We start from the raw sequence: 13,500 nt of genomic DNA on the forward strand, positions 1-13,500 counted from the left end.
AGACAAAAAAATAATGTTATTGATAATTAGTGTATCATAGACAATATTAAGGGTTTGTTTGGAAAGTGAATTGATTTTTTGGCTTTTTAACTTTTTAGCTATTTTAGCCTTGGGCTAAAAAGTCTCGTTTGGGAATGACTTTTTGACTTTTTTGACTTTTTATGAGAGAAAGAATGTAATGATTATGGATTGGATGTAATACTTTGTCTTATTGAGTTAAAAACCCTTTTTTTTTTTTGTGATTAAAATAGCCCCAAACCTACCCAACCCATTCTTCTCAGACGAAGCCTAAAAAAATCATGGATATAAAGTTTTAAAATAAATTATATAATGATAAAGTAATTTTTTATACACAATATGCGAAAAAATTCAATATAATAGTCACAACACGTCATCATTGACATGTGATATTATCAACTAATAGTAAAGAAACACATGGAGGATGAACTCCACATGTCAAATGTAACTAACAATTCAATAAATTTTATATTTTCATTGAGATTAATTATGTTTACATGTTAATAATGATACACATCACCATTATATTGAAATTTTCATAGACAACAATATCATAGTCTCTTTATTTTCAATCAAAACAATTATTATTATTCTTACAATTTTAAAAACGTCATTCACATTTCACTCTAAACAATAGTTTTATAAATTTTTTTATTTAAAATATTTTCTTTATCTTTACAAAAAAATAAAAGAAAAAAGAAAGAAAATCTAAAATCAAAGGGACACTTGACCCCCTAGACCCTCTTTCCCTCCGCCTCTGCTACAATCGGATTCTCTTCATCACATAAATGAAATGGAGACATTCTAACAAGTTCAATTATTGTAAAGAGTAATGCTAGACGCCCCAAATAATCTATTAAATATTTTATTAAACCTCTCATATAGGTGTGGGATCCACACACATGTAAGTTTATGTGGGTCTTACACCCATGTGAGAGATTTGATAAAAATATTTGATAGATTATTTAAGATTTCTAACATTTTTCCATTAAAAAATGGTATGTATCCCAAATAAATTACCAAATTTTTTATCAATCCCACACAAAATTACATGTGTGAATGCCGCGCTCATATAAAAACTTTGATAAAAAAATTAATAATTTATTTAAGATAACTAACCTAACTTTATAGCATTATTCTAATAAAAGTGATAACAATACAAGCTATTTTTTTTTTATTCAAATGAAAGTTAAACACAAAAGTAGAGTCTTACAAACACAAAATAGAAAGGGCAGATGATTATCCCCTCAGCGAGTTTGCAGATATCAAATACAAGCTGTTAATTTTAAAAGTCCACTTCTTATTTTTGAAGAGCATAAGCTTTGAGCTCTTCAATCAAAGCCTTGAGATCGCAGTAAGAACGACCACCTTCTTCGACGGCCCTCTTAGCCTTAATACCTATCTCCTCCGCTCGTTGCCTCATCTTCACCGCCTCCGGTGAACCACCCATGAGAAAAGTTATAGCCTTGGTTAACTCATCCATTCCCACCAAAGGGCTGTTGATTTCAAACCCAGGATTCCACACCCTGGGCCCAATTTCGACTCCGATCTTGAGAACCTGAGTGGATAGCTTCGAATTGTAGAAGTGTTCGGCGAACAACGGCCACGAGATCAACGGTAAACCGGCGGTGAGGCTTTCGAGGAGAGAATTCCAACCGCAATGGTTCAGAAACCCTCCGACAGCCTGGTGGTCCAAGATCTCCAGCTGTGGAGCCCACCCTTTTATTATCAAGCCCATGCTATCTCTCCCAATTCTTTCTTCATATCCTTCTGGCAGCCAACTCTCTTCTTGCTTTCCCTCGCTTTTCCCTTCCTTTCTCACCACCCAAACAAAAGGGTGCCCGGATGCTTCGAGTGCTAACGCGATCTGGGTGAGTTGAGCATCGGAGAATTGGACCATGCTACCGAAACAAACGTAGAGGACTGAATTGGGCTTTTGAGTGTCGAGCCAACTCAAACAACTGTGTTTCTCTTCACCGGAGTTGTTTTCTTGGCCAACATTGCCTCTGTTGGTGAACAGAGAGAGAGGGCCTAAATTCCAACACTTGCTCGCCACGACCTTTTTGAAGTGATCAGAATAAGCGGGTTCGAGATCGTAGAAACTGGTAAGAATTATGCCGTAGCTACGACCCTCTGTTTCTCTGATTGAGTTGATCAAATCTCCGTACCTGGATTTGGCCTTGAAATGGTCCTGTAATTCAGACCTCGCCATGCGAATCTCATCGAGAAGACCCGGAATCAAGAAATCCTCGGAATCGGACTGTACCTTTTCGTGAGGAGCGTAAAGCCTCAAGCTATGCGAAACGCAGTGAAAGAAAGAATTGGAGGGATACAACATGATCCTAGGCACTTGAAGCTCGTCAGCGAGGTCGACAGTCCATGGGAAGAACATGTCGGAGACTATGCAGTCAGGCGGATTGTCCCTAATGAATTCTTCGATCTGATTTTGGAGCAAAACGATGGCGTAACCGAGTTTGGCCATGAGTTGTGGGGAAGTGCATTGGCCGAAGTTTTCGATACCTTCAGGTAAGCCCACTTGGGCCGAGGGTAATTTGATAGTGTGAACTGAGATATTGAGGCCAGAGGCGGCGTCGTGATTGACGGAGTCTCGGAAGAGAAGGGCGTTGTTTGTGGTGGTGATGATGGTGGCGGCGACCCCGCGGCCGGCGAATAGCCTGGCGATATCAACCATGGGGATGATATGGCTTGGAGCTAAGTACGGGAGGAACACCACACTGAGCTTTTGATCTTCCTTAGCCATTGAAATATGATGAAAAAGTATATGAAACGACTAAAAGAATTATAGAAGAAGCAGCGCTGTCTGTGTTTGGGGGGGTGGTTATACAGAGGGTGGGATAGTAAGCGACTGGTTTTTAAGAACAAAATGACACGATTTCCACATTGGTAAGGAATCATCTCTGTACCCATACCCCAAAGTAATGATTTTTTCTCGGAAAATAAGAAGATAATTTTGATAAAATAAGCTATCTCGCATTTCGCGAAAAATAATATACAAATTTATTTTTTTGGCAGTGCTAGGGTTCGAACGGTTGAGGCTTGAATGCCTCGGCAATTTCTTTTTTTTTTTTTTATTTTAAATGAATAATGTTTGGTAGTTCGAGAATTTCTTTTCCTTTCGAATCTTTTTAATGTTTAAAACGATGTTATTTTAGACATTAGACTTTTTTTTTTTTTTTTTTCTTTCATTTTCGATTAGCTCAAGAACGGGAGGAGAAAAAGAGAAGAGAGAAAGAGAGAAAGAGGAGAGGGAATGGAGAGAGCCCCTTCTTGTCGCTGCCGACCTGTCGATCGTCGAGCAGCTCCGATCGTCGCAGCAGCAGCTCCGCTGTCGCAGCCCCGCCCCTCGCAGCCCCTGCCTCTGCCGCCTCCGCCCCCGCTTCCACCTCTAGCCCCATTTGTTGGGCCCCCTCCAGTCGCTCATCCTCCTCCTCCTCCTCCTTCTTCCTGCTTCTGATTTGCAAAAAAAAAAAAAAACAAAACAAAACGGCGTCTTTTTGGTTCGAGGGATGCGGGAGAGGGGTTTCGAGCTACGTAGCACTACCGTTTTTTAATTTTTTATTTGTTGGGCTGTGCTTTTTTTTTTTTTTTTTTGGTTGGATTGTATGGTTTGGTTATTTTTTTTTTCTTTTTTTTTTTTTTGGAAGGGTGGACATTTCGCACCAATTCAGTCTGGGTTAAGTTGATTAGGTGATAAAATTGACTGATCAGTTATGTTACTGATTAAAATTTATTAATTTCATATAATTTTGTATGAGTTTTTGTTATATTTTTATTTTTAATTGATCAGTTAATTTTATTATCTAATCAATTTAACCCAACTCACTCACCTTATTGAACCATACAGATTAAGTGAGTGTGGGATGTCTATTTTTTTACACACTCTTACACATAACTACCAATTAAAAAAAAAAAAAAAAAAAGTCGAGCAATTGGAAGCATTTGAGCCCCAAACATTGCCCTTTATTTTTCAAACTCTAATTTACAAAATTAATGGCATATAAATGATATGATTGATTGATAATTAGAAAAGATATAAAAAAAATATGTTATCTTTATCTTTAATATCCTAATTGATTGTCACAATTCTGACATAAAAATTAAATCTAATTTTTTGTTTTAAATATTAATGTTCTTTGTTATTCTTGTTTTATTAAACTTTACTGTATAAATAATTTGAAAACTTTATTTGATTGATAATATTATTATTTTAAAAACGGAATTTTTATTATTATTTTTTAATAATTTTGTATGTAAAAATTGAATTATGCAAGTTACTAAGAATTTAACGTTAATCTTAATTTAAATTATAATCAATTTTACTAAACTAATTGTTATTTTTTTTGTTATATAAGATTTTTACAACTAAAGAGAACTAATCTGATTTTATGATCTGTTTTCAGAATATGAAAAAATAAAAAATTAGTTTATTAATTTATTGACATATTTTGATTATATTATCTTTTTATTTTTTTGTACGGTTTAAAAAAAATCAGTAAATTAATTTTTTTTCTACTTTCCAGAACAATCCTAGTCTAATCTGGTTACAAAAAGGTTTAATGGTTTCGTTATAATTCTAATTTCTTAACATTGTAGGGATCAACTCAATTTTTGATTTTTTTTTTTTAAATACCAATCAAATCCATGAACAAGCTCAAAAAAATAAAAAATAAAAAATAAAATCCATGAACACTCGTAGTATTTGATACTCAAACTTAGGGGTGTAAAAATAACCAAAAAAATCGATCAAATTGATTGAATCGGACCAAATCGATTATATTTGGTCTGTTTTTTAACAAGAATCGGTCTGTGCAGTTTTTAAATTTAATTTTTTTCGATTTTCGGTTCGGTATCGGTTTAAGCACCATGTGCACCGATCTAAGCTGAAACCGACCGCTTCAACATATATTATATTTATAATATATATAAGCTAATAATATAATGATATTAATAAGTATAATAAATTATTAACCTTATCATCTTTATAATTTAAGTTTCTAAACTCTTATTATATATAATCTTAACTCTAACTCATTATTCTTGAAATCTTAGTATTTTAGAACTTTTTTTTTGTTTTTATTTTTGTTAATTTAAGAATTGAAAAGTATGTATTAAATTGAAAGATTGGATATATTTGAAATGATAGATAAATAACTAATTTAATATTTTTATATAGATTAATAATTATATTTAAAAGTAACTCAAGTTTAAAAAATCCTAAACCGATTAAACCGCACTAAACAGAACCGTTTTAATCGGTTCGATTCGGTGCGATTTGATGGGAGAAACGGTATGTATTGATGTTTAAAATAATAAAATCGACATTATCAATTCGGTGTAAATTTTTATCTAAATACCGATCATACCGAACCGATTACATTGCTACTCATACTAATCATCATTTGTTTTTTTTTTCTTCCACATTTTAATTGCCTCGATCAATTCTATAAGTAATTAGCCGTACGTGATAATTTTAAAAAAAAAATTATATATTTGATGGTGCCATGTGTGTCGTGAAAAAATAATTTTAATTTTAATTTAAAATTAACACATTATTTTGATAATATTAATATTATTATTTTATAAAATTATTACTTGAATATTTATATATATATATATCAATTTTATTTAAATTATTTATGTATTTTGACAATTTTAATTTTATCATATTATAAAAATATAATTATTATATAATAATTTTGTATGATATATATTAAATGTGATATTTTAAAATATATTTATTAACCTTTAAAAAATATATATGCAGTTATTTTTTTTTATGGGCAAAGCGGGAATGTGTCGGAATTGGTGCGTATTGATTCAAGAGGCCTCGTGGGGCACCCAATATGTCTGTAATTATAATATTTTATTTTTTGGGCATAGTGAGAATATCTCGGAATCGGTGCATACTGATCAAGAGACCTCGTGGATCACATGGGTCCATGTGGTTTAGTCAACAATGATTTATCCCACTAAAAATATCACCACTAATAGCACTAATGCATTAAAAAAGTAAAAAAAAAAAAAAAAAAACACAACTCCAAGACCAAAACATCACATCATTAATGACGGGACCCACTGCCACCTAATTAGTGGGAGCACTAATTAGTGCTCCCAAGCATTTTTCTGTGGTTTAGTAGCTGCAAATGAGCAAAGTGGTTTGTGAATAAATTCGAGCTGGATTCGGTAAAAATTTGTTTGAACTTGATTTGTTAAATTTTTTTTATGTTTAAGTCTGAGTTTGAGCTCAAGTCATTAAATTTTTAATAAGTTCAAATATTTTAAAATTCGGCTCATAAATTCAACTCGTTAACTAGTTCGTTTAATATTTATTATTTATATATAAAAATATGTATAAAAAATAAGAGAAATATATATATATTTAAAAAATATAAATGTAAATAATAGCTAACTATAGATAATATATTTATATAATAGTGGTAGCAAATATTATTATTTTAATAAGATATAGACTTTTTTTTAGTATGTTAATATATATTGTATATATAATTGTATAATCAAAGTTTTAATTGTAACTTTAGTCTCACATGCAAGTATGAATTTATAAATTTTTTGGCTCGTTAAAGCTCGTGAACAGGCTCGAGCTTGAGTCAATCCTAAGCCAACTCGGCTCGAGCTCGGTTAGTTAAATTTTTATTTAGCTCGAGCTCGTTAAAATCTTAATAAACAACCATAAATATAGTAAAGCTCGGCTCGGCTCGGCTCAGCTCGTTTACGGCCTTAGGTTGCATAATATGGTTCTTTTCACTTATAAATAGGTAAATTTGTATAGTAATAAAATGGGCAAATTACATATACCTCCCTCAATGTTTGACTAAATTACAGGTACTCCTGAGATTTCAGAAATTACATCCCGCTCCCTGAGATTTGTATTTTCATAACAATTTGCCCCCTGAGGTTTATATTTCATAACAAATTACCTAATTTGTTATGCAAATATAGCATTCAGGGAAGAATTTGTAATTTCTCAAACCTCAGGGGTATTTGTAATTTAGCCAAACCTCAAGAGGGGCATATGTAATTTGCCCTAATAAAATTATACTCCCTCCGTTTCAAAATAATAGTCCTTTTTGGAGAATTCAACTTTTTTTGATAGTACAATTATTACACATCAGAAAAATTAATTTTTCAAAATTACCCTTTAATAGTATATTTTTTGAGAAATATAAATGTCATAATTGTACTTTTTATGTTGTTAATGAATTTAAAGAATGGTAAAATAGAAAATTTATATTATTTTTGTATTTGATTTTTGAAAAGATTTTATGACAATGAAAAACGAAATAAGGGACTAATATTTTGAGACGGAGAGAATAATAATAATAAATGAGGGGTGTATAAAAGAGTGAGTCAGAATCAAAAGTGATATTAAAGGATAAAATTTTAGGCGAGTTTTATTATATTTTGAACTATCATAAAGTATTTTTGTAAAATATATTTTTTAAATTATATTAGTTTTTAAACTATGTTATTTGTTAAATGAACTATATTTGCTTAAAAAAGAAAATTAATGGATAAAATTGTTTATTAAATATGTGTTTTAAATAATTATTTTGTAAGCATCATTACAGGGTCTCATGTTTTGGGGGGATTTAATATCCATTGGTTCTCTGAATTGTCACTTTTTGCGACCCTCTGTTATGTTCTATTACTTTAGGTGACTCTCTGTTTGTCATCGATCCACTAACCTTCTATTCTATTCTGTTGTCACGTCTGTGACCCTCTAAAGGTCCCATGCTTAGGGACTTAAATATCTGACCCTCTGAAGGTCCCTTGTCTTGGGGGGCTTTAATATCCATTGACCCTTTGTTCTCTTCTGTACCATGATTATGATTATTTTGCTTATATGATTTCTGCACTATATGTCTGTTATTTTGTATTACGTACTCTGTTATTTTAATAGTTTATTTGTCTCAAACTAATCTCTGTTTAGCCAAATAATTATCCATGGTGATTTTTATACCTTTATACTCTCAGTATAATATTTATCACTCTGCCATGTGTTTATAGTTGTTAACCAATTTTAAGTGACGTGTCAAGACCAGTGCATGAGATAGGCATAAGTTACTTGTAGTCATAGCTCTGACAATGTAATTGAATAGTAGTTCCAATATATATGTTTTTGTTTTTAATTAAATAAAATTTTTGGTACCCTTTTATTTTTTACACTATTAATTTGTTATAACTTCAGTTTTTGTCTTGTCATGACGCTGAACCTCTGGATATCGAGTTTGGGTTGTGACATTAAATTACAAAATAGTAAAATAAATACTTATTTTGATGTTAAAAATAATAGTTAAATTAGAAGAAGAATTAGTAACATAAAATTAAAAATAATTCTAACTATTTAATTTTCTTTTATATTTATTTAGAAAATAAAAATATGTAAAAATCAAAATTATATAAAATTTATTTAAAAAATTAAATATAAATATATAATTGGATTATCATATAATGATTTTATATTATATATATATATATATATATATTAAATTATAAGATTATAAAATAAACATTCTTAATTAAATTAAAATATTAACTATATAAAAGAAATTTAACAACGACTAATTAAAAAAAAAAATCACATAACAACATCTAAACCCAAAATAAATAAATAATGAAAACATCCAAACGATGGAGTGTGTGAAGTAATTAATCACTTGTAATATGATGTCAAAACATCAAAAAAAAAATTTACTGTTCAACAATTGAAAAAGTAACTCAAGCAGTAAATTCAAATTTTAGAGGTTACTCGAAAGTATCATTATTGTACAGGTTTTTTTTTTTTTTTTTTTTTTTGTGAGTTATGATTATATAAAATAATCTAGGAAATGAAGTATAATTTGATATATAGAATTACTATAAAATTTAAACAGCAAATTCATAATATAAAATTATATAGAATTGATATTGAGTATTGAATAATGTACGGCAAAATAAGAGGGAAAAAACAAAAAAGGAGACATTTTAACATTAAAAAAAATTCCAAGCACCCAGAAAGAATTAAGAAGAAAAACATGAAATGCAAAATTGGTATTGAGCTTGTGAATTATCTCAATTTATCATAAAAAATATATGGAAAAGAAATATTTGTCACATAGAATCTATATAAAATAGATAAAGTTAATATAATTTAAATTAAGTTTGAGCTTATGTAAAATTTTATATGTAATTAAAAAAATACATGTTGTCGTAATTCTTTAAAAAAAAAAGTTTTTATAACGTGTCAAATATTATTTTTAGTAGTAATATATATATATATATATATATATGATTAGAGACAATCTTATAATGCAGTTTAAAAAATTGACAAAAGAATTAAGCAACATCTGTCTACGCAAATAGTGTAATTTTTCTTAAAGAGAATGATTTTTGTTATAATTTTTTCACCTAATCAATTCTATAGATAATTAGACACAATCTTGTAATGGAGTTTAAAAAATTGATAAAAGAATTAAGGAACATCTATCTACGCAAATTAACTTTTCTTAAAAAGAATGATTTTTATTATAATTTTTTTACCTTATAATATCACCTACCATATAGATATTTGTGATTATTTTATTGTTTAGAAATAATTATTACAAAATTAGTAAAAGCGGATAATATTTTATCATATATTCTCATCATATACATGATAAAAACAAAACGTCCTGTCCATTACACTATTGAAATGGAGAGGTCCATGATCTCGACACCTAAGACCATCTCCAACGGTTCACCAAAACTGATATCAAATTTAAATTTTGATGAAAAAGTTACTGTTCACTGCTCCAACGGTTGCACCAAATGAATATCAGATTGAGATTTCATCAAAAAATTTATCAAACTGACGACAAAATACTGATTTCACCAAAACACTGTTGGTGACCGTTGGAGGGAGACCAACCGGTCAACCAGCCGGTTGCCCGGCCGGTTGACCAACCGGTCGACCAGTAAAAGATTCAAACAGTTTAGAAAAAAAGTTCAAACCGTAAAAAAAAAAAAAAAATTTTTTTGCCTAACCGGTCAACCGGCCGGTCGACCCGAAAAAAGTTCAGAAAGTTCAAAAAAAAAGTTCAGACAATTCGCGAAAAAAAATAATAATAATAATTTTTTGCCTAACCGGTCAACCGGCCGGTCGACCACCCGGTTGTCTCGGGATAGATTTGGTGAAAGGTGAACCGTTGGAGTGAGTGGTATCAAATTTGGTGAAATGGGTCATTTTTTACTCAGATTTGGTGAAAAATTTGAGTCACCGTTGGAGATGCTCTAATATTGGGTTATTTTGTAAATTAAGTTAAAAGTTAATAATCCAAGGGGTTGTAAACATTGTGGTAAGATTTTGGGATTTAAGTCCCAAGGTCACAAGTTCAATCTTCTTTTTGGCCCAATTTCCTGAATGAAACACTGTTGGTTAGGAGATTGAATCTCAAGTTATCTGGTCAGTACTTGGTTCAATGCTCTCCGCTGTGCGAGTCCTGACTTAAGCGGAGTTTGTCGGGAGGGCTAACAGGACACCTTAGTGATCTCTGTAAAGGGGCGCTGCCTTGGACCTGCGAGAGGGTAGGAAGAATTTTCCAATAACCAAAAAAAAAAGAAGTTAAAAGTTAATTTTTAATTTTTTATAAAATATATATATATATATATAATAAAAAAATTATATGACTTAAAATAAATTAAAAATTAAAAAATAACTTTTTATCCACTTATCAAAACAATGATGAATTCTGAACTTTGATTTCATGAATACTCTTTTATTAAAGGGAGAGAATTACATATTCATATAGTGTCAGTAAAATATGTTTGTTAAAAAACAAAATATATTATAAATATTAATAATAATATTATAAATTTTTTATTAGTTTGTAATTTTTTTTGGATCTGTCACCACTATCTTTTTCTTAGGTACATCGAGAAGTCAAATGAACAAAATAGGGCTAAACCCTTTCCCTAGACCTATCTATGATATTTGCTACAAGCAAACTCCTAATTTCTGCTGGTGGTTCATTGGTCACCAGTATGTCCTCCGATTGCATTGCTCCAAGCTTTGCCAATGCATCTGCGCATAGATTTCCTTCTTTCAAAATATGTAGCACAGTACATTCACATTTTCACATAATGATCTTAGCATCTTCTATTAAGCCTCTGTATGAAGAATTTATCTTTGTCTCCTCTGTCCAGAGTTTCACAGCTTCCATGGCATCAGTCTCAACAATTACTTCGCTCATACCTTCTTGTAGTAGCATAGTTAAACCTTTGTATATAGCCCATAACTCATTTTCAAGGCTGTACCCACCATCATGTATTGTCTCTATTAAATAAACATATACACATTTATGAATATATATAATATTTCTTATCTGAACTATAGTTTCATATTATATTTTTTTTTAGGAATGATTAAGATATATGAATATTGATTTTGAAATAAACATTAGAGCACCTTTAACATCTATTTATTTTTTTATCAAATTTGAATAAAAACTTATCTGATCTTGCGCGTTCCAGTGGAGCAATATGGAATTTCATCGAACCACCGGTCGACTAGGAGGACGACCGGGGTGATGTCCGACCGAACGACCAGCAAGTGTAAATTTTTTTAAATTCTAAAACAAATTTTGCAAGGAGATGGTCGACTGGGGGAATAATTGGGCAGTCATCTGGTGCTCATGCATATTTGTAAAGTTAATGGCTATCTACAATAAATTGATAAAAGGCACCGAACATCCTCAATTTAATGAAAATTTTAAAATATTCTTGATTTGATATTGATTTGATGTAAATGTTGGAGTACCAAAAATCTATTCTTTTCATCAAATTTAAATTTGATAAAATAAGAGATGAAGCGTTGAAGATATTCTTACATACCCAAAACTAACACAGACCAACCTTACAAGGCTGCCTTAGCCATCATGTGTGTCACTTTTACTATTTCCCTTGGGACCTTACATATACAGATGAAATCTAAAAATATCTCCAATAGTGTTGTTAAAATTATTTGTTAAAGTATAAATTATTATATGACAAAAAATGTGAAAAGTGAGATCTATTTTTTTTTTTTTTTGTTACAGGAAAATCCTCCCACTCTCCCACATGTTTAAGGCAGCGCCCCTTGAGGAGAGCCCCTTGAGGAGATCACCAGGGTGTCCTGTTGTCCGTTCCGAGTAAGACACTATAACCTGGAAGCTTGTCCCGACCTCCCAAGGCAAGCCCCGCTTAAGTCAGGACTCGCACAGCGAGAGAGAATTAAACCCACACCAAGTAGCTGATAACGCATCCTTGAGGTCAACCTCCTAACCAACTGTGCTACGCCTAGGAGATTGGCCCAGAGGGGAGTTGAACCCAGGACCTAGGAGCTTAAATCCCAGGCCCTTACCAAGTTGCCACTCACCCCTGGGTTATTAATATATTTATGATTTGAAAATTTACGAATTGAAAATTTACGAATACCCTTCTGTCATAATTTTTTACTTAACAGAATTAACTGAAAAAATAAAATTCATAATTGCTCTCCTATATAATAATAAAATTACTTAAATTATTAATTAAAACATATTTCTAACATCATTAAAAACTGTTAACTAACTTGATAATTTATTAATAAAATGGACGATTTGTTATGAAATTATAAACCTCAAAGGGTGGAATATAATTTCTAGAATCACAAGAAACGATTCATATTTTAATTAAATGTCAGAGGGTGTATTTGCAATTTATCCTTAAAAATTATAAAAAAATTTCATTGTAGTTATTGCCTCTCCTTGCCATAGTTAGCAACTGTGTTAATAGGCAAATTCTATTTCGGCACACCAAATTTTCTTATTCCACACAAATAAATTTTTTTATAATTACAATTTTATCTTTTAATAAAATTACCATCTCATCCCACCACCATCTCATTCGCACATCTCGCAATTTCTCCATAATTCTACTGGATTTCATTCCCAACAACTTACCCATTGCCAGCAAAGTCAAAGCGGAAGACACTAATTCCTGCTTTCCCTTGAACAGCAGCAAGAATTACCATAGGAATGTGATTCTGAAAATCATAATAAAGGACAATCATCAAAAATAAAAATATTACACCACCACCAACAGTTGCTATTCATATTATCTGCCAAATCAAAACACAGCTCCAATTACAATTACCTACCTTTGAGGATATAAATCCATGGCATAAGATTACAAGTTCTTTAAAGCCTGTTTCATGCAATATCCCCACAAGCTTATCCCCATGGTTGCTCTGTATTATAACTCGTTGTTGTTGAATCACTGTCGAGACGTAGCCAAAAAAAAAAAAAAAAAAATTGATTTAATGCTTAAATCAAAGAGATTACTGTGATGAAAATGTTGTGAAGATTCCCGAAGAAAACAACATCTGATATACCAATATGAACAAACTGCAAGGCATGTAGAGAGTGAATCCAAACGGCTGAATCAAGCAAAAATTAAACCTCTGGA

At 31.0% G+C, this 13,500-nt stretch overlaps 1 protein-coding gene across 1 annotated transcript; it reads right to left on the reverse strand.

Moving 5' to 3' along the window:
• Positions 1-1,166: 1,166 nt before the first annotated feature.
• Positions 1,167-3,517, reverse strand: LOC114282001 (UDP-glucosyl transferase 73CC6). The gene has a single exon (XM_028224622.2). The coding sequence runs from the start codon at positions 2,777-2,779 to the stop codon at positions 1,319-1,321; it is 1,461 nt and encodes a 486-aa protein (XP_028080423.1). The 5' UTR covers positions 2,780-3,517; the 3' UTR covers positions 1,167-1,318.
• Between the last annotated feature and the right edge of the window lie 9,983 nt (positions 3,518-13,500).

This window comes from Camellia sinensis, chromosome 3 (assembly GCF_055761805.1).
Source record: "Camellia sinensis isolate YWXY chromosome 3, ASM5576180v1, whole genome shotgun sequence".
Lineage (NCBI taxonomy): Eukaryota > Viridiplantae > Streptophyta > Magnoliopsida > Ericales > Theaceae > Camellia > Camellia sinensis.

Coding starts and splice junctions, on each gene's coding strand:
- LOC114282001 (XM_028224622.2), bottom strand. CDS start 2,779: ATGGCTAAGGAAGATCAAAAGCTCAGTGTGGTGTTCCTCCCGTACTTA.